At 37.8% G+C, this 22,451-nt stretch overlaps 2 protein-coding genes across 10 annotated transcripts in view; both read right to left on the minus strand.

The window, feature by feature from the left end:
- Window positions 1-466: 466 nt before the first annotated feature.
- On the minus strand, window positions 467-4,758 carry BBS10 (Bardet-Biedl syndrome 10). The gene is made up of 2 exons (XM_077845572.1): window positions 4,188-4,758; window positions 467-3,662 (listed from the first exon to the last, which is right to left on the minus strand). Exons 1-2 carry the CDS (start codon window positions 4,565-4,567, stop codon window positions 1,703-1,705), a joined length of 2,340 nt encoding a protein of 779 aa, XP_077701698.1. The 5' UTR covers window positions 4,568-4,758; the 3' UTR covers window positions 467-1,702.
- A 329-nt stretch (window positions 4,759-5,087) lies between these two features.
- The window catches only part of OSBPL8 (oxysterol binding protein like 8), a 147,777-nt gene continuing 130,413 nt past the window's right edge, over window positions 5,088-22,451 (minus strand). For all 9 annotated transcript variants that reach the window (XM_077845564.1, XM_077845565.1, XM_077845563.1 and 6 more), the window contains 7 exons: window positions 21,666-21,755; window positions 19,608-19,744; window positions 17,933-18,118; window positions 17,516-17,603; window positions 13,580-13,685; window positions 11,558-11,660; window positions 5,088-9,329 (listed from right to left, as the gene is read on the minus strand). In XM_077845564.1, the coding sequence (XP_077701690.1) occupies window positions 9,197-9,329; window positions 11,558-11,660; window positions 13,580-13,685; window positions 17,516-17,603; window positions 17,933-18,118; window positions 19,608-19,744; window positions 21,666-21,755 (843 nt within the window). In that variant the 3' untranslated portion in view covers window positions 5,088-9,196. The remainder of the gene's footprint in view (window positions 9,330-11,557; window positions 11,661-13,579; window positions 13,686-17,515; window positions 17,604-17,932; window positions 18,119-19,607; window positions 19,745-21,665; window positions 21,756-22,451) is intronic.

Raw genomic sequence — 22,451 nt, forward strand, 5'->3', positions numbered from 1 at the left:
TTTCTTTTCTTTCTTTCTTTCTTCTTTCTTTCTTTCTTTCCTTTCTTTTCTTTCTTTTTTTTTTTTTTTAAGATGTTACAGTTTCTTAATACATACTTAGTCACCACTTTTTCAAGTTTTACTGTAACTTGAATTCTAAAATCTGGTTTCCTAAATGTAATCTCAATCCAAGTAGTGTCACATCCATTAACTTTTCAGGAAAGGGGCAAGAAGGCAAGAACCATACCTGTTTGTTGACCACATGTAGTCAGCACTGGCACATAGTAAGCATTCACTGAGAACTTGTTGAGTTTGTGGGGTTCCTGAGTGGTGCAAGTTAAGCCTCAACTCTTAGCTTCAGCTCAGGTTGGGATCTCAGATTCGTGGGATCCAGCTCTGCATTGAGCCAGCTTCAGACGTTCTCTCCCTCACCCTCTGCCCTTTTCCCCTGCTCTCTCAAATAAACAAATAAATCTAAAAAAAATCATTGAATTTGTAAATGGAAATATGTATTTAAGAGAACGGATTAAAAGCAGCAGCTTCATACACTTCTGAATACTTGGTATAAATGTAGCAGTGATTGGGGTGTTACAGAGAACTGCTAAAAGTAGAGGACACTGTCCTTCTCTACAGCTAGATGCACAATATTACTTGCATTTATAAACCTTTAAAATAAAATGTGAATATGTGAAAATTCACATTAGAAATAAATAATTTTCAAACTTTTTATTACTACTGTGTGGCTATGCACCAAATGCAAGAACAGTCACCAACCACATGAATTATTTTTACAAGCAATTAAGGGACAGGAGAAAATAATAGTATGCACCTCATAACCTTTCTGAAACTAACTTTTTTTTTTTTTAAAGATTTTATTTATTTATTCATGAGAGACACAGAGAGAGAGAGGCAGAGACACAGGCAGAGGGAGAAGCAGGATCCATGCAGAGAGCCCGACGTGGGACTTGATCCCGGGTCTCCAGGATCACACCCTTGGCTGAAGGTGGCACCAAACCGCTGAGCCACCCGGGCTGCCCTGAAACTAACTTTTAACTACAGAAATGAAAATAAGTTTACAGTGCACAAAGTCGTATTTCTCATTACATATTCAGTGGTGCACAGATTGTGAAAAAAATACATCTAGGCTTTTCTACATAAAACAGAAACAAATAGGGGACATATAAAAGTAAAAGTTAATTTGATTTATATGCTTGAGAAAAAAATCAAGACTTATTCTTTGCTTTAGAAATTATTATTTTAAATGAAGGGAAAACTATATATCGTTATTAAAATAGGATGATATCTGAAGGCCCCATCCAAATCTCAGATTAAATGATTCTATGAACTAAATACAAAAAGGCGCAGACAAATGAAGAGAAGTGACAAAAGATACAGAAAAGTAAAACAGAGCTGTAACGGAACACCCTCCTGTGTATACATGAACTGACACCGAGCTGAGACCGGAACCTGTAAGGGCAAGGCTCACACTTGCTCAGATCCTGGCTTCCCCCGTGTGGAAGGGCTTCTTCCTCAGAACCGGTCCGTAACGTCCAGTATTTGTGTCTGAATGCCTGCTAGCCTCTCAGTGTACTTCTTCCCAAGACTTTCCAAGTTTTGATGTTTTCCTAACTAGACCGAATGGATTTGCGAATCAGTGGTCACATCCTTCTCACTTTATGGCTTGAGTTGGATTAAAAGTTTGGTTAATAAAAAGCCTCCAATTTTATACTTCTTCTTCTGAATCTTGATCATAAATTTCCTGAGGCTGTCTCTTAATATTGATGACCAAATCAATGGTTAAAATTTTTGTTAAACACTGAAGAACTGAAGTTAGTAATTGGTATTTACCAGCTACTGATTCCAAACCTGTCTGGCTGCTTACCATGGGTTGATGGGTTTGCAGTGCATGGAGAGTTCTTACATATATTTGTGAAAAGCTGCAATTTCCCTTCTTAGACTTATACAGGATTTTAGGAACGCCTAAAAGAGCATTAGCTATTATCATGCTAACCATGGTTTCTTCTGACTGCTGACATTTTTTGGCATAGTGGAGAAGATAGTAGTGTAACAAGATCTCAAAATTACCACCCACTGGCAAAACACAACCTGCTGGTATAGTGGAGAAGCAGTGACCCTGGGCAGCACAGATCTCCAGGGTCTTCTCTCTCACTGGCAACAGGTTTCCCTTCCCAGGAATTTTTGTGATTTGTAAATTTTCGTAAGAAATTTCTCTTCTAGTGTTTTCTGTTGAATTAGCAGAATTGCTCTCAATAAATGGCTCATTGTCACCATTTATCCTGGTTTTGGTTGGAGAGAAACACCTCAGTGTTTCATCCGTTTGGTAGGTACCTGTTGGTGTCACTTTTGGTGCTGAACATGGAATAATACACGTTTCTAATTCTACACTTGGAACTACCAAATCTGAATATGTTTGAGTTTTTGCTGGTTTACTTTTGTTTCTTAACACTGTGTCCTGACGTGGCCTCTGTATTGAGCCATTAACAACTTCTGGCAATGGATCACTTTCATTATAAACAAGAGGACTTGATGTATGATTTTGATCACTGGTCTGTATCAGGTAATTTAGATCAAGGTCTTTAAGTAACTGTCGAAGCATCTTAAATGCTCCATGTAAGGCATCTCTGTGCTGTTCCACGAGACCCTGCACTGGTCCACAAAGTACTACACAGTGTGGTATAAACGAAGAGGTGCTAATCACACCAAGGTGAACATACCTTTTGGATCTAAAGGTAAGAGGCTTACAGAATTTCACCAAAACAGTGTTACAGATTTCATCCTGTGAAGAGGCATGTGGCAGTGCCAAGGGAGAGAGACCAGTGATCCTCCGGATGAGAGAGACTTCTTCAGGGGATAAACACTCCACCACCGATATGCCGGCCAGTCCCGAGTAATAAATAACTGAGTCCGGTTGCTTCACACTAGACAGGAGCAATTTTACATTCTGACTCTGTAAATGTTTCATTATTGCTTTCGTCCTTTCCATAATCCAAAACCGAGATGTCTGAAACTGTGCTTCCGAACGCAAAATAAACTCTGATCCAGAAGTCGAAAAGAGAGGCTGAACGGTCTCTGTTACTATCACTATTCTTATGTCACCATCTGCTGGACGGTATACGGAAAAGTCTCTAGGAAGCACAAGCCCTGGAGTGATCCTGGAATCCGAGACGGGGAGGCCGGTGACACCAACACTCAGCTCTACAAAATAGTCATCCACCAGGTCCAACACTTCTTCGGACCCACGTTCACGGGCCATACATTTGAAAAAGTAGTCGCACGTCAACCGTGACATAAAGTCACGATTATTTCTCCCCACTCTCCCACCAAAGTACGCTGCTAAGAGCGACTCTAGAGAGCTCCTACACAAAGTTCTCTCTTTAGTGGAGGAAGAAAAGATGGACCCAAAGTGCCTGCTTAGGTAACGGTCCACAATATAATCTAATCGGTGTGTCTGAAACGTTAGAAGAAACTGCGAAATCAATTTCCACCGACAACAATTTTTCCAATGTCTTCTATGGGTCTGCATGTGTTTGGAGGCCAAAGAATCCTGTTCTCCGTCCGTCATTGCGTGAAGTCCTCGAAGTAAATGACAAAGGAAGACAACGAACGTCTTAGCACCATCTCCTGTTTTTCTTAGATGACTGGAAACATAGGCCACCACCAACCTGGACAGAAAAAGAAATAAAGCAACTCAGATTTTCAGAGGGCGGCTTTCTCACGCACCAGTCGAGTGGAAACCAAGGTTTCACAACTAAAGTCGTAAATGGTGCCTTTAGTTTTCCTGTTTTTCAAGTTACTTTGTTCTATTTCGAGATTCTGGGGTTGGGTGGAGCGAGGAGGGGAAAATGAGCGTTGTTGGGTGTTTGATGAGATCGGACGCTCAAGGGCTCCCCTTGGCCCCGCGGGTTAGCACCGCCTTCGGACCAGGGCGTGACCCCGGGGTCCTGGGATCGAGTCCCGTGTCGGGCTCCCTGCAGGGAGCCTGCTGCTCCCTCTGCCTGTATCTCTGCTTCTCTCTGTGCCTCATGAATAAATAAAATTATAAAAAAAAAAAGGAAAAGTGACCACCTATCCCCTTCTATTAAAAAAAAAAAAAAAAAAGACGTGATGCCGAGAAGAAAGTCCCATTGGAAGCGCGCTGGGGTCTCGCGCGAGGACGGCCGCGGCTGCGCGCTGCGACAGGAGGGTACCTGGCTGCGGGGTGCTCTAGGTGTAGCGCCCCCAGGAGGCGGCCTCCGTCCCGGCTCAGCAGCACCTCGCCGGTGGGCTTCGTACACAGAACCTGCCGCCCCTCGGGCCCCAAGCAGCGGCTCACGATGGTCTCCAAGGCCTCCGCCACCTGCAGCGCCGCCTCCACAGAGCCCGTGGCGGCCATCGCGCGCAGGGCCGGCGGCAGGAGGCACCCCCCGGAAGGAGGCGGGCCGGGCGGCGGAAGGGGCGGGGCGGGCGGCGGAAGCTGGGAGGTCAGGGCTTCCGGGAAGCTGTTCCCGGGGCTGAGACGTCCTTCCTCCCGCGGACGGCACGGGCCCGGAGGCCGCAGCCCTGGCTTGCGCGGCCCCGCGCGTGACATCCGCGCGGTGACGTCATGTACACGTAGACCAGGGCGGCCGCGCGCGGGGCGGCAGGGCGCGTGGGGCGTGGTGACGTCACGTGCACGTAGACCAGGGCGGCCGCGCGCGGGGCGGCAGGGCGCGTCTGCAGGGCGCGTGTGGCGTGGCGCGCGGGGTGCGCTGGGCCCCGCGGCGGACGTCCCCCGTCGTGCTCCTCAGACGGTGCGGTGCTGGAGCAGCGGCGGGGACGGCACCCGGGAGCCTGCGCCCGCCTTGGCGACGCCACGTCCCTCGAGGAGGGTCCACTGGGGCTGAGCAGCTCCAGGTTGCTCGTCTTCGCGTCCGCGCAGGGCAGGCGGCGGCGGATGGAGCCCCGGGAGCGCCCCCCGAGGACGCCGGGCACGCCGCGCGTCAGGGGCTGTGCGAGCCCGTCCCGGTCCCCGTCCCGGTCCCCGTCCCCGGCCGGCGCGGCTCCCACGGAAACAGAGACCAGGACGCAGCCGCCACATGCCAGATTCAAAGTCATTAGATCGCAGGTCGCTCTTTTAAAGAATTTTATTCAGAATGCCTACCTGTAGAAGTTAGCATTATCTTACAGATTACAAAAATTCAATTCTTTTGCGTCTGCAAACATTCATAATAGGTGAGGAATAACAGACTAGAAACGTGGAGCGTCACAAAACCGTCGCCTGGGACTCGCCGTGCCCCGCGCGCCTCCGGGAAGGGGCGTGACCGGGTCGTACTCACACTGCGGGGAACGCACTTCTAGGACACAAACCTGACCAGCGGTAGAGTGTTTGAATTTATAAACGGCCGTTAAGCAGGACATTTAACTCAGATGTATATTGAAGCATGCTAAAAAGTGAAAAAAGTTTTCGGCTTAAGTTCTGTGGCTCATCAGTTCCAATGTTTCATGGCATTTTTAAAATAAATTTCAGTGTTGTAATACTAAAATAATTTTACATGATAAATGCAAAACGATAAAATTTTCTGAACATTTTAGAAAGTATATTCACATTCATTTTGTCACGGGTTTCTTGTGGATCTTCTAAATATGTTAATCATATTAAGGAGACACTGGTCCTAGACAATTTTAACAGTCCATCTTCAATTAAAAACTGTAACAAAACAAACAGTATGTTAAAGCGTAACAAAAAGTAACTTAAATATACTAAATTCACACACAGTAAACAAAGTGAAACCAAATTACATAATAGTGGCAGGTTATACATTTTAAAGAATTTATCAATATAGTCAAATGACGCAGAAGTTGAAATGTAAACTTAGTGATTTGTGTGGTGTTACTCCTTGTTCAAATTGGAAAATTTGGTATAAATGCTAGTATTAGTATTTTATTTCTGTACATTTAACATAATTCAAAATAATCTACAGCATCATGTATGGCTCATCAATATTGCCATCATCACTGTATATCAACCAAAAAAAACCCAAAAATATATTCATTACCCATTACAAATGCTAGACACTGGAAAAAACGGAATTCTTTACATTTGTTTTCTTAAATATTCTAAGATATTCTTCAAAAAGTTAAAACTGCCTTCTACAGAATTTTGTGTGTATATGGCACAAGTGGACACCCAAAACAGTGTGAATTCCATCAAAAAGGCACTGTTTACAATACTCAGAATAATCTGACAAGTCTACTTCAATGATGTCTGAGAGTGAATATATCTGAAATAGTTAAATAGACAAACCCTTATAAAAGTACAGCATTACTGTTTAAATATACTATAGCTATATAAAAGGAAATAAAAATGATACAGAGAAATGACCCTTTATGACAAGTAAGCCTATAAACACTTTGAATCATAGTGTAGAGTTCTGTAACACAAAAATAACAAAAGTATTTTCTTAAAGGCACAAAAGCGTGAATACTAAATGAGTGTTCCATTTTACAAGGCCAACTTCTTCAATGGAATGGTGACAAAGATTACACTGTACCTTTATAAGTGATACAAAAAAGTACTAACATGAAATACAAGTAAAGCATCTATTGCTGAGACTTACTTGTTTCACATACCCCATTTATGGTCTATTCCTGGGCCAGCTACACCTCACTAAGTGGTGGATGACTGAAGGCATAGTACATTTAATAACTAAACAAATGCATATAAATTTTCATGTGAAAAAATAAAATTTTTGATCAAATGAAAAAAAGTCATAAGATCTTAAATCCTAGAAACCATCATGAGGCTCTCAGACAACTGGGAACTGTTAATCACAATTTTTATGAATCCATGTTTGAAGGAATATTAATCTCAGGTAGAGAACATTCAAAGTCAATTATATATATGGCTACATACAAAGTTAATTATGTGTTTTAAAGGATTCACATGCTAAGCCCAGCACAAGCACTGATCTAAAACTAAGCCACCGATTCCTGAGTTTTGTGTTCAGTTCACAGAAAGGAACTCATACAACCAAAAGCATAAGAAGACTATTAGATTAGATCTATGCTTTCAGTGTATAAGAAACAGTCATGAGTAACCCTGCTCTTTTTCATGAAATAGTTTTTGACTCCTTGAGTAAAGAACCCAAAACATCTGTCTTAAAAAGAAAAAAAAGTAACTACCTTTCCAGTCTTAGAAGATACCTATACAAATAAAACACTATTTAGACCAAATGAAAATAACACACAAGTGGGTAAGACTAAAACCCCAAAGGGGGGTTACCAACAAAAAATTTTAAGTTTTCCAGGTTCAATGATGAAATGATTTTTGTGATCAGCCAATCAACTTATTTATATATGATATAAATACTAATTTAAACAAAAAAAAGGATCAAATTGTACAATATTTACAAAATAATATCAATGAGTAGGCAGTTGAGCATATAACATTGGTAACAGAAAGTGAGAACAAAAATTATACTGACAAGTCTGAAATACAAACAGATCCCACCTGTTCTGTGTAGTCCTAGTATACCTATACTTAAAAGGCTTAAGTACATCTTACTTCTATTTCAATTAAAAAAAAGTTTTCACATGTACATATGGAATTGAGCATTATTTTGCCAAAATTACATGGGATATAGCTCTTCATAAAACCTAAGGTTACTTAAAATAGGTATACTGATTAGGGGAAAAAAGCCAGCTCTTTTTTTCTTTTTATCACTTTTGATTTTTTAAATTTAGCAATCGTTCCTTGATTTTATATTTATCATGGCATAAATAGTTGATTGTAATCTTACTAGGGTCTCACAGCCTCTTCTTACTCAAAGGCAAAAGTAGCCAGAATAATTATTCTGACTTTTATTTTCATTAATAACCATTTTGAAATCTTTACTTTCAGGATTCTGAGATATATCTTCCTAAGCTTAACTACATTTGCAAAAATTGCTTCTGAGGACTGTAAATATTTATGACAAAAGTAAAAATATTAACCCCCTCTCAAAAAATTAGGAAAAAGTTTGCCCGAGCCTGAATAAAAAAATCGTGAAAAATCGTGGTTTTATTATAGAATGAAGTTGCTCAGAACAGAGAAGGCAAATAAGGAATTAAACTTCAGACCTTGATGCTCTTCTTAGATGCTCAACTTATTGCACATTTAAAGAAATCAATTGTAATGTATACATAAATGGTACCACACTAAGTGTCTTTTCTTATTGCCTTTCTCTTATTTGGCTTTTGAAATATAATATTGGTTATAATTTTTTTTCTACTCTACTTATTCACTGAACACACTAGGGCCTAAACAAAAGCTAAATTTTTCATAATGAAAAAAACCCCAGAAATTATCAGAATTTCATATGCCCTACAAATATCTCTAAAATTTGGCCTAGTGATTGGACCAATGGAGTTACAAAAAACAGAAATAAGAAAAAAGGACAGCAATAAATTTTGACCACACTCTTTTAACCAAGTGCTTGAGGTGGTATATTATATAGGTATAAGAAAGATATAATCAATAGGTCCAAATAGCTGCATACCAGTTTTTTATGTTGATATACATACACACACATTTATACCTGTAGCTATAAATATTAAATTCTAGGGGTTAAAAAAATCATGTGTAAACTTTGAAAAAAGCAATTTGCCATCTTGTCTCTCTCAGTATATCAATTTTGCCTACACTTTTTTTTTTAATTTTTTTTTTTTGCTGTTTCTAAGAAGACAATTGAACTGGGTGCTTTGGAAATGATTTTTAAACAGGACAGTGTTTTGAACTATTTATGTCTATTTTGCAATCATTCCCATTCCGTAATTCCTTATTGATAAAAGTCTTGTGCCTGTTTTATGAAGAAAATAGATTGCTATATAGATTTCCTAAGATTGACAATATTTGTTATGAATGCTATATCTCAGAACATACTATAGAATACAAAGACTACTGTCAGGTATACATAAGACACAATTATGTGTACATGTGGATTTATCATATTCACATGTAAACACATTGTCACAAAAGCTAGAAATGTTCTGGCACTTAACACATAGCTCACTTTAATAACCAATAGTTCTTATATCAGGTTAAGAATAAAAGGTATGAAAGGTCAACACCACTACATTTATCTCTAAGATTTTTGTTTTAGAAATATTGTGACATTTTAATAAAGACCAAAGCCACTTGAACATTGGTCCCAGGCCAAATCTGATTATTCCAGTTCATTAATTCAACTGTAAGGAACTTCTACTTAAACATGAAGTTTATTATGACTTGAAGCAAAATCAGGAGGAAAATGATGAAGTAGTCTTTTTGTTGCAGAAAATAATCCGTGGCAGGTGCGCTTGAAACTAAATGATTTCGAAGAGCCATAATATTTCTACAAAATAAGAAACAATAAATTTTATAATTATTTGTCAAAATGTTGACATAAAACTCACAATTTGATATATGAGATTTATTAGTAAGTCTTAGGTAACAGAACACTGAAGTAACTAGTTCAATTAATTACAACTACCTTAACAGGAAGCTGATTATCCTACGTGAAGCCATTATTAGGTCTTGTCTAAAGCTACATTCCACATTGTACCAATTATTCAATGTTGTACATCAAACATAATCATTAAAGTTTGATGATGTAAAAATATAATCACCTTTCTCTGTTATCACAGTGGATTTATTTTTTATCTATCTATCTATCTATCTATCTATCTATCTATCTATCTATCATCTATTTATTATTTCAGGAGAGACACGGAGAGAGAGAGGCAGAGACACAGGCAGAGGAAGAAGCAGGCTCCATGCAGGGAGCCCGACGTGGGACTCAATCCCTGGACCCAGGATCACACCCTGGGCTGAAGGTGGTGCTAAACTGCTGAGCTACCAGAGCTGCCCAATAACAGTGGTTTTTTTTTTTTAATTTTTATTTATTATTTATGATAGTCACACAGAGAGAGAGAGAGAGGCAGAGACACAGGCAGAGGGAGAAGCAGGCTCCATGCACCGGGAGCCCGACGTGGGATTTGATCCCGGGTCTCCAGGATCGCGCCCTGGGCCAAAGGCAGGCGCCAAACCGCTGCGCCACCCAGAGATCCCCAATAACAGTGGTTTTAAAACAAAAACTATGCTCTTCAGTTGGCCTATTAAAGTTCTTTTATATTTACTTAAGGGAAGATAGAAACAAGTTGGAGAAAAATCCTAAATTCCCCAGGAAAAAGTAATACAACAGATTTCGTGACATTCCTAACTTGAAAAATGCTATATAGGCACTTCATATGCTGACAGACTTTGTCAAAGTCAAATTATAGGGGAGAAAGACAAAAATAAAATGTTAATTTAGTCATGAAATGAGCTTACATTATCCTCATGCTATCCTAAATGCTTTTGGCTAAAAAAAAAAAAGGTTAGTGAAGACATCCCACCCTGCCACTGCCCCAACTTCTTCTAGTAAAGTGTGTTACCAGCATAGAGAGAGAGAGAGGAAGCAAGCGAATAAGCAGGTTCATTAATTAATAAATATAATTAAACTAGGAAATGAGAATTTTATAAGGGCTGATGACACCAAGAAGCAGAAGACATGCCCCCTCCTCTAAAGGGAGTTCATGGGCCAGTGGGGGCGGCAGGGGTGTGGTAAACAGATACACACAATAACAACTCTGTAGTCTACCAAACACTCAAAAGCAGTATGTATAGAGAACTGTACAAGGAAAGTGGAGAAGAGATAATAACTCTACAGGACAGGGTGAATAATTAGAAATGCTACAAAAAGGGTGGCATCTGAATTATATTTTGAAGGATAAACAGGGATTTTCTTAATGGGCAGGGTGGGAGGAAGAGCAATTCAGTGTTGGCAAAGCTCCAAAGATGACACAGCACACTGTATTCTGGAGATGTGAGGAGTTTCACAGAACTAGAGCATGGGACAGGTGCAGGGATGAGGCTGTAAATGAAAACAGCAACTAGATATAAGCTATAAGATCACTAAAAACAGAGAAAATCTTTTTTTTTTTTTTTTTTAATTCTCTGATATAGCAATGGGAGTCAACCAATCTGCACTCATGCTAGCTTAGCAATGGAGCAGGATGGATCAGAACCTTTTCCCCTACAAGGAGCCTTCCTGGGTGTTAATGGCCTTGTGTTGCTGGATGATGGGGAGGTGTGTGTGAAGGTCTGGGACTACAAAAAGAGCACTCAAGGATCTCATGCTATGTAACCATTGCTATGATGTATTTCAGTATTTCTACAACTGATGCACTCCAATTAAACATTAGCCATATACAAAGGGACTACAGAAGCCTTTGTTAACCAATTCTCTCAGAAACTACCCCATTTCCACACCCAACCCTGCTACATTTCTAGTATGTTACAGCAGTAAGATGAAGAGCTTCCAATTTTACCCTCACAGATGAGAAAAAACCACCACTCTGCCCCTATATTTTAATGGTGAAGGAATTTCGTAAGTTTTAGTCATCAGGCAACAGAAGCCAAGGTTCTATTATAGCCCAACAATGTTATAAAACTGTAAAGTTTGCATATAATTTCCTACCTAACAGGATTCTTAACTATCTCTCTACACTTAAATGAACAGCCACTGTCCATGTATATTACCTTTTAATTTCTTCCTGTGTTTGTTTTATAGATTCAATGGAATTTTGAATGTCTCCCAGTTCTATCCCTTTCTTTCTTCTTGTATTTGGTTTCACTGATTGAGCTGAAAAGACATTTGGAATGAAGTTGGTAAAAATAGAGAACATACTTAATTATAAACAATTTACATTTCAGCTTAATGATTCTTGTGTAATAAAAATCTTCCTAGGCATTACTTTTATGGCTTAGAGTAATGTAATACTAATACTCTGTATTTTTAAAATCCCAATCATATCACTTCCAAATTAGAACATTACAGATATATTTAAAGTAACCACAAATTAGTTAAATTTTGGATGGTATCAGTTTTTAAAAACTCATCAAAATAGACAAAAATACTTTTTTTTAAAGATTTTATTTATTTATTCATGACAGACAGAGAGAGAGAGAGAGAGGCAGAGACAAAGGCAGAGAGAGAAGCAGGCTCCATGCAGGGAGCTGGATGTGGGGCTTGATCCTGGGACTCCAGGATCACACCCTGGGCCAAAGGCAGGCGCTCAACCGCTGAGCCACCTAGGTGTCCCGACAAAAATAATTTATTAAAAACATATATTAATTTGGGGGAAGGCATTACTCTCTCTCTTTTTTTTTTTTTGCATTACTCTTCTCTTGTCTATTTGCCTACATCTGAGGGAGGCAGCTTTTTGAGTCCCCCTTTCATGTTTTATTGATAATGTTATCTTTCCCTAGTCACCTAAAATTTAAATATTTTTGGTTGGTTCTGCAATCTTTTCTATAAATTTTTACTGTCAACCCGTACATCGTATTTTTTCCCCTTCAAATCTCTCATAGCCATTCCTTCCTTTTTGTTTCTGTTCATATATTAACTTCTCTCCAGGTCTCAGCTTTGTCATTTGTAAAACAGGAATTATAATAACACTACTGAGACTTCACATGATTGTAGTACATTGTGTTAAACATCTTGCTTGACACGAGTTAAGTACCCAATGAATGTCAGCTGGTAAATTACAGGTGAACAGTGGAGTGGGTAAGAGTGCATTAAGGAACTAAAATATCTGTATATATTATATATACATACAGCCTCATGAGATATGTGACCTGGAGCAGGCTAGCTAGCCTGTGTCTCAATTTCCTTTTCTGTAAAATGGGAACAAAACAGTATAACCAATACTCCCCTCTGAAGCACACTGGTATCGTGGTGACTCCTACTTTAAACTTTTATTGATTTTTATTCCTCTTTTACACCAGTATCTTGCCCACCACCCAAATCCCTCAAGCCTAGATTGCTGTAAATCCATTATAAATCCTGATTATTCATCAAGGTTCCTCTAAGAACCTTTCTCAAACTGAATTCAGCTGTTTCTACTTTAAACTATTATTTGGTGTCTACTCATTTCGTGGCATTTATCATTTATTCACCTCTTGCATTATCTCTGTAAAAATTTGCTCCTCAGCTTAGTACGAGCTTAGCAGAGAACTATGGCTTTAAAAACAATTTTCTCAGACTTTACCTTAATTCTTTCTTGATTCTATCTCAGTGTAATTCAAGACATTTTACACATTATCTGACTTGAACAAGAATGGCATACTAGTTAATTCAGTCCATAATTTTGATAGTTGTATTTTTACTTGTCTGTGACTTCTAAACACTATGAGAACTTATTCTAAAAAAGAAAAAAAAAAAATTGAAGCATGGACCTAAGTTCAAAACTCAAAAAATACATCCTGCATGGAGTCGAGGAAACTCAATTTTTCAGAGGCTAATGAGACATAAGAGCTAGTACTACAAAGTGGTTCTTGATTTGCATATTTTCTCTTGCCTTTCCTTTGTGGCCTGGTCTTGAAACTTATCTATAATCTAAAATAACTTTTTTTGCATACCATCTCTATCCCTACCCAAACTCTCCCATCATCTTCTTGAGTTAATATGAAAAACACTTTTCCTATATTAAACATAATACCATAACATCCTTTTAAAAGTTTAGATGCTTATAGTGAATAGTATGCAGTAAATATTTTTACCTTCACTTCCAGATGAGTCCTGGATATCAGGTTCTGGGGAAGAATAGCCTTTTGCCACTTTCTTCTGTTGCCTGGTTGGCTTATGTTTCATTTTGGGGACACTAACCTGAAAAAAGCCATACTATGTGAATTTGCAGTGAATTTTGTAATTAAAGAACAATGCTGTACGACTGTCAAAACTATCTGTTCATGGATACAGCACATTGAAATAAAAACAAAGATGAAATAGTCTAATTAAAACTTAACAAACTATGTGATACGCTCAAATTATTAAATTGTAATAGGAAACATTAATTTGGCACAAACAACAAAAATATTTTTAAAAGCATGCAATGAAGAGTTTCTCTTCACTCCTGAGCTCTATCAACTCAGTTTCTTTGCCACAAAATAGATACTACTATTACTTTGTATATCCTTCAAGAGACATTTTCATGTACACACAAACATGAATATAGACCCATTCCCCTCACATTTCTTACTGCACCAGTCAGTATCTCTAGTTCAATGTTAAGTAACAGTGCTTTCTTTCAATCATATCTATCTTGTTCTCATTGAACGATGTTGGGTTTCCCATAAAATCTCTACTTAGTTTTAATAATATCTGGATAATGTAGAAAGCATCGTATAAGAAACGGAAGTACTATTTTGCAGAGCAGGATTTAAATCTATACAAAGCATTTGAATGCATGCACAAGATTCAGAAGTGTATCAAATGATCAAGTAGTATAAAGTTTGTCTTAGAATAATGTACTTTAGATTCTACTCTATTAATAGGCTTGCAATTTTGGAGGTCAATCCTAAGGTTAAAAACTCAAATTCAAGAGAAGACACTGGAATCTAAAGGGTAAGGTAATTTATATGCTGAGAAAAACAGGGAAACAGTCATCATAACTCTTGGATTCTATTCATGCCTGTTTATTTTTCTTTTTTAAAAAAGATTTTATTATTATTATTTATTTATGAGAAACACAGAGGGAGAGAGAGAGGCAGAGACACAGGCAGAGGGAGAAGCAGGCTCCATGCAGGAAGCCCGACATGGGACTTGATCCCGGGTCTCCAGGATCACACCCTGGGCTGAAGGTGGCGCTAAACCACTGAGCCACTGGGACTGCCCTCTGCTTATTTTTCTAAATAGGAATTATTCACCAATAACTTCCTCTTTTGCAAAATCTTATTCAAAAGACTGTAATTAAAATTTCTATAATTTTATTATAGAAAATAAACAATGAGCTGGTAGGTTCTAGATTCGGTCTACACAATGCCCTCCTACTTCAAGTGATAGAGATTGAACATTAAAACTTTAGAATCCAAATCCACATTCTCAGAATAGGCTCAAATTGGAGACTGATGAAGACTGGTGAGAAGTATTTAAAATGACAATCTACCTCTCCGTAAACTCTACCTTTAAGAGAAAATACAGATGCCATATGTGTCTCTATCATGTTAGTACTGTTAAAGGAAGAAACAAAAATTTTAAATGTTTTACTTTTTTTTTTTTTTTTTTTTTTTTTTTAAGAGATTGAGAGAAGGAGATTTGGGGAGAGGGAAAGAGAGAGAAAGTGAGAGCAAGTGAGTAAGCAATCTTAAGCAGGTTCCATGCCCAGTGCGGAGCCAGACACGGGGCTCAATTTTTTTTTTTTTTTGTATATTTTTTTATTGGAGTTCGATTTGCCAACATACAGCATAACACCCAGTGCTCAACCCATCAAGTGCCCCCCTCAGTGCCCATCACCCAGTCCCCCCGTCTCCCCCGCCCACCTCCCCTTCCACCACCCCTTGTTCATTCCCCAGAGTTAGGTGTTTCTCATGTTCTGTCTCCCTCTCTGATATTTCCCACTCACTTTCTTTCCTTTCCCCTTTATTCCCTTACACTATTTTTTTTATATATAAGATTTATATATGAATCTTATCAGGACCTGAGTTGAAATCAAGAGTCAGATGCTTAAATGACTGAGCCACCCAGGTGCTCCTAAAATGTTCTACAATTTCTAAATAGGGATAACATGTGTGTGTACAGATATATATATATATATATATATATATATATATATATATATATAGCCATCTTAGCCATTTTTAAGTGTACAATCAAGTTGTATTAAGTAGATTCACAATATTGTCCAAATGTCACAGCTACTTGTGAAACATTTTTGGGAGAGAGACTGTAAGCAATGACTTCCCATTCGCTCTTCCCTTCAGTCCCTAGTAACATCTTTTTGACTTTAGTTATCCTATTTTTGAGCTCCAGAATTTGTTTGGTTTCTTGGTATAATTTCTCTTTATTGATATTCTAATTTTGTTTATATATCTTTTTCTTGGTTTCCTTTGGTTCTTTGTTCCTGTTTAACTCTGTGGGCACATCTGAGACAATCTGTTTGCTAAGTCTGGTGTCTGGATTTCATCAGGGATGGTTTCTGTCTACTTTGTTCCTTTTACTGGGTCATGCTTTCAAGCTTATTTTTATGCCTTGTAATTCTTTATGGAAAACTGGACATCTGATTGTTATAATGAAGTAATTCAGGATATTAGATTCTCCACCTTCCCCTGGGCTTGTGGTCTTCTGGACTGATGAAAGCCATAGTACTCCATTTGTTCAGTGAAGTCCCTAAATATTGTTTTTACAAAGAATGTACGCCTTGTTCATGGTTATTGAAATCTGTTTCTTAGCTTGCGTTCAACGAGCATTCTGACAGAAGCTTCCTTGAACACCAATAGCTAAAAAAAAACAAAAGACAAGAACAAAAAATACTCTCCCAGTCTTATTAGACTGGCTCTGTAGCAGCCCTCTTTCAACACTAAGCCAGGCTTGCACAGGTCTTTTCTGAGCATAAGCATTTTGCCTTGGACATTTCCATGGTTTTCTAAAATCTCTAATTCCCTAGTTTCCCAAAGAATCTCTCCCCAGCTTTTGTTTCAGGCCTTACATAGTTTACCGTATTGTTTCAATGGTAATCTTTTGCCCCAGGAATATGAAGGTTGTATGGTTCACAGGACTTCCAAGCAATGCCTTGCAGCCTTTCTGGTTGAGCTATGAGTTAGCAAAAACAGAGATGCTTGCCCTGCAAGAATCCTTTAGATAGCCACCCCACCCCCCAGCCCCCACTCCTAGAGGTCACAATAGACATACACAATTGGTGAATAAGGTCCGCTATGCTCCCCTCTGGAACCAGGGCTCACATTGGGACTGTGGGGACCCTTAAAAACTACTAGAGCACCAATGATGAGTTGGGACAAGGGCAAGTAAAAATACTATAAAGCTTTCCTATGGCTTTAAAGTCACCTCCTTCTTGATTTAGCACTCTGTTGCTGCAAACCTCTATTTCCATAGTTCTGGAAAATTTGGTTCTGACACCTTTTGCTTGCTTTTTTGTTTCTTTGAAGGGATAGGGCTTGGAGCTGCATATCCTGCGATTTTGGTGCCCTCAAATTTTAAATTTTGCAGTTAAATTTTAAACACTGGTAGCAAAAGATACTAAAGGCTTAAAAAATTTGTATGCCAGGAGTGCCAGGGTGGCACAATGGGTTAAGGGTCCAACTCTTGGTTTTGGCTCAGGTCATGATCCATAGGTTGCAGGATCAAGGCCTGAGTCAGGCACCACACTCAGCATGAAGTCTTCTTAAGATTCTCTCTCTCTCTCTCTCTCTCTCTCCTCTGTACCTTATCCCTGTTCGCTCTCTTTCTAAAAACTAAATAAATAGGGGCACCTGGGTGGCTCAGTGGTTAGGCATTTGCCTTTGGTTCAGAGTGTGATCCTGGAGTCCTGGGATCAAGTCCTGCATCAGGCTTCAACCAGGGAGCCTGATTCTCCCTCTGCCTATGTCTCTGCCTCTCTGTGTCTCTCATGAATAAATAAATAAATAAAAATCTTTAAAATAAATGAATCTTTTAAAAATATTTATATGCCTAACAGATCTTGTCATGTTTTTATTACATACCATTGGAGTGCGATGTTTCACTTTGGTCTGGATAACACCATCTTTTTCGAACTGTATCATATCATTAAGTGGGTCCCATGGTCTAGTACTGCATAAATTAAAACAAACAAACAAACAAACAAACCCATTTGATTAATAACAAAACACTCAAGTACTTTTCCAAAAATGTATTCTATAATTAGATTTTTATTAGCAATTATGAACCTAGTTATAAGATTAATATTTGTCATATCTAATCTAATTCTCAGCTTATTTTGTACACTACTCTCATGGAGTCAAATTTATGATGAATAGAACATCAAGTTTAAAATCTCATACCAATTTATATATATGGCTTAATGAAAAAACTATCCAACTGTAAAAATTATAGAAATAAAGGCAAAAAGTTATGTTGGTATATTCTTTGTATATACTTACTCTGCAAACTTGTAATGCCATTCTCCTGTGAGTGGATCAAGTTCAAATAACTTGCATGTCCACTCCTCACTTTTTGTTTTCCGATCTCTGGCAGCTTGTCTTTGAGCTTCTTCTAAAACATACTTCTCTTGAGTAGCTTCTGTTTGGTCTTTGGCATTTATGGCTCGAGTTACCCGCTGCCAGAGTCTAGTAAATGTATAAAAACAGCATTAAAAAAGCAAAAGAAAATCAAATTTACATAGAATAGACTTGAATTCCCTTGAGAGAAAATGGTGTGCCCATGTGGGTTTTTGGCTTTGCAAAAAGCTTATGCTTACAGGCTTAGAAAGAGTGAGGATATAAAAAGTGGTGCCTTGAGAGATCACAGTGGAGACCAATTTTTTTCTTGCCAGTAGGGAGTTATTACCTGGGTTCCTAAACATGACAATGAATGGTACTGGACCAGAGACTAGTTAAGAATGTAATGAAGCCTCAACAATCTGTATTTTTATGCTCCCTGGATGATTTGTATCACTGTTTAAAATTTACTGGCCTCAAAGATACAATACTGTAATGCCATGCTTCTCACCGTTGGATGCAGGAATCACCAGGAACTTTTAAAATCAAAATCTTGGGGCTGGGCTCATGTATTGTTTTTAAAAATGTTTTCGAGGTGATCTTAATGTGTAGCCAATGTTGAGAACTAATGATCTAATAAGAAAAGACTGAGGTAAAATCTTTTCCCCTACTGAAGTTTGGTCTTTTATAAGACAAATAAAAATATACTATCTATATCCCACCTACCTGGGAAAACAGCATGTTGTGACTGAAAGAATACAAACTTTGGAATCAGATAGAGTTGGGTTGAATTCTTGGCTGGTGAACTAAAAGTTACTTATCCTAAAACTCATCTCATCTTTAAAATATGTTAAATTATATTCACACCTCAGAAATTGTTGTCTGCCTTGGCAAAGCTTCCCTCTTGATAGAGAGCATCGTGTGGTTACAGCTCAAACAATTTTTAGAACTGGTACATACATATTTTTCCATTTTTGACAACCTCAATTTTAAATGTATAGGAAAAGCACACAGACATGAATCCCCATGACAGAGAATGATACGCATATGAGAACATGTAGTGAACTGTATAAAGTGTATAAAGTAACTGATGGAGGGTCTTTTACACAGAAACCTTCTAACACAAAGAAATATAATAAGAATAGAACTGGGCAGTACTTACACAATATTTTTGGTTACAAAGTATAAGAGATCCAGCAAGAATTTCGTGAGTAAACAGAAACTATGGTTTTAACTACTACCCAACTAATGTAAGTCCTCTAAGAAGCCTGCATATCCTGTGACATGATTCTTATATTTTGAAAATCAAGAGTAATTATAATTAGTCCCATGATTTTTATACAAACAGAAGTTTCTTTTTTTTTTTAAATAGGCCCTAGAGCAGATAAGGAAAAAATGGGAAGTTTTAGTTTAAACTGCAGAAAACCAGTATGATTTGCATGTTTTTTGACATTCACAGATTAAAAAAAAAAAAGTTCCGTCACATCCCAGAAATGTTACATTATTTTGCTGAATTAAAATGTGACTGAAAAGTGGCAGAGAAAAGTGTCCATACTATTGAGGGATTTAAAAACACTCTTCAATATTCATGAAGTTAGCCAAACAGTGGTATACTTACTTCTCGGATTCAAAATCTCCCTGCTCTTCAAATTTTACAGTATGCCTTATTAATCTCCACTGCTTAATGTCTGGTGTTGGGTTCCAGAAAACCTCTGAATTATCAGTTTTTTTGTCATTAATAAAAACTTCACTATCCTATATTAAAATAAATTAAAAATTAATGTAAAGAATTGTCATTATTTAAGAGGATTATTTACTATAATATTATAATAATAATACTTTCTTCCTGATACTTTATCCCATGGTTAAACACATTTTTAAAACAAATACATCTGGCACCTTTCTAAAAGTCCCAAATCTCTTGTCATTTTATAAAATCATTATATTAAATACGTAATACTAGTCATTTAAAAAATTTGGTTAAACACACAAAAAAGTCATGAGCTTTCACAAGTTTTACTGCAAAATAAATTTCAAACAATTACTTGCAAAACCTCAACAACCATTTCTGAATTATACAGCATAGTATTTGCTAGAGCTACAATGAAATGCTATTGACTATCTATTCAATATAATTATATATATATTATAATTATATATATATACACACACACACACACACACCTCAAAGAGCCCTTACCATTAAAAATTTGACCACAATCTTAGAAACTTCATTTTTTAAAATAGTTTTATATTTTTCCAAATGATTTTCAGATAGAAATAAAATTTTAAAATTTAATGTAATTAAATGTAATTTTAAAAATTTAAATGTAATTTAAAATTACAGAGCATATGTGGCCTTTTGGTTGAGTCTCTAGATCCAGATCCAGTTTCATTTTCTCATCACATTTCTCATCATTTTCGCTTTTTATAATGCAGAAAATAGAAGTGTTCACAGTGAGAATGCATCTAGGCAGTACCGTGATATAGCCTTCTTATTCGTTTAAGCTCCTCTTAACAAAATTCTATAAGTGAATTTGTATCAGTAGAGAAATAAATCAACACCATTGCTCTCAAATGCTACTGTGTCCTTTCCATGTTCCTCAAAAGGAAATGTAATTCTTCTGGGTGAGAGGCAGTATACTGCTCGGAATAGAAACACAACCCTGGAGCCAGAGAACATGGGCTGTAATTCTTGTCCCATCACTTTGAGCAAATTATTATTATTTTTAAAGATTTTATTTATTTTTTCATGAAAGAGAGAGAGAGAGAGGCAGAGACATAGGGAGAGGAAGAAGCAGGCTCCACATAGGGAGCCCAACGTGGGACTTGATCCCGGGTCTCCAGGATCATGCCCTGGGCTGATGGCGCTAAACCACTGAGCCACCCAGGCTGCCCTCACTTTGAGCAAATTAAACTCTGTGCCTCAGTGTTCTCCTCTGTAAAATGGAGACAGTAACAGTACCCATTTCATATAGTTATTAAGTATTAAATGAGGTAATACGAGTAACATCTTTATTATTTTTAAAATATTTTATTTATTTATTCATGAGACACAGAGAGAGAGAGAGAGAAAGAGAGAGGCAGAGACACAGGCAGAGGGAGAAGCAGGCTCCATGCAGGCGTGGGACTCCATCCCGGGTCTCCAGGATCACGCCCTGAGCAGAATGCAGATGCTTAACCACTAAGCCACCCAGGCGTCTCTGAGTAACATTTTTATTTTTATTTTTTTTAAAGATTTTATTCATTTATTCATGAGAGACAGAGAGAGAGAGAGAGAGAGAGAGGCAGAGACACAGGCAGAAGGAGAAGCAGGCTCCACGTAGGGAGCCCGATGCGGGACTCAATCCCAGGTCTCCAGGAGCACGCCCTGGGCCAAAGGCAGGCACTAAACCACTGAGCCATCCAGGGACCCCCAGAGTAACATTTTTAAACAGTGCAGTACATTATAAGTGGTATATGTTAGTATTTTTATTGAAATAAAGTCTTGGAAAGATAAAGTATTACATGAAATTAAATATTGTTGATAGATCAATGCTATAATAATACTGGTTAGGCTGAAGCTTATGTTGAATGATGCTTTTAGCAGTGGAATAAGTGAACTTATAAAATGTTATTTTAATTTTTTTTCACAGAATACAGTCTTCTTGTCAAGAGAAAATACAAAAATACTTACCCAATGGCCTTCCAAAGTAGCTAGGACTTCTTTTCCCAATTTAAGTTTCCCTGATATTTGATTAACACAGTCACTACTACCTAGAAATGGCTTTTAAAAGAAAAAACATCACAGAAATATTTTGCTTTAAACTTCTATTTACACATAATATAGACAAAAAGGAATGAAAGAAGTAATGGTATAGTTTTTGAAGGCAAAGAGGATGAAATCCTGACTCAAATTTTAGTCAGAAATGTTCAACGAAAAAAACTGGAATCTGTTGCTGTGGAAAATAAAGGTAAAAACAAACGGACTGTGTGATGTCCAAATACACATACTGAGAAAGATCACAAACGATGACTCATGCCCTGTGTGCTCTTCTGACTCAACCATGGTCCATCAATGTTGCAGTCTATTTAAGCTACTGCTTAAATTCAGTGGACTTGAGGGACTTAATTTACCTATTCGAATAATAGTCTTTCCTTTGAAACAAAACAGTAAAACAAAACTTAATCAAAAAATCATCCAAAAATTAAATTAGAAAGAATACACTGAGTTTCTATATATTGCCTTACTGATGTCTCTCGTCAGTGACACCCTTACAGGTGTGGAAAATTACTTAAGACATCTTTAGTCATGATTTTCAGATGTCATTATCACCATATAATCAAAAAATTTGCTAAGATTAAGGAAAAAAGGGCACTGTACCAAATACTACTTCTGATACTTTTTATAAGAACAAAGTTGATCAGCTGGATATCAAAACAGAAGAAATTTAGTAACAAATATCATACAGTTCATAGAAAT

Source organism: Canis aureus, chromosome 13, assembly GCF_053574225.1.
Source record: "Canis aureus isolate CA01 chromosome 13, VMU_Caureus_v.1.0, whole genome shotgun sequence".
Lineage (NCBI taxonomy): Eukaryota > Metazoa > Chordata > Mammalia > Carnivora > Canidae > Canis > Canis aureus.

Coding starts and splice junctions, on each gene's coding strand:
- BBS10 (XM_077845572.1), bottom strand. CDS start 4,567: ATGTCACGCGCGGGGCCGCGCAAGCCAGGGCTGCGGCCTCCGGGCCCG. Junction 3,663..4,187: donor CTAGAGCACCCCGCAGCCAG/GTACCCTCCTGT, acceptor TTTTCTGTCCAG/GTTGGTGGTGGCCTATGTTT.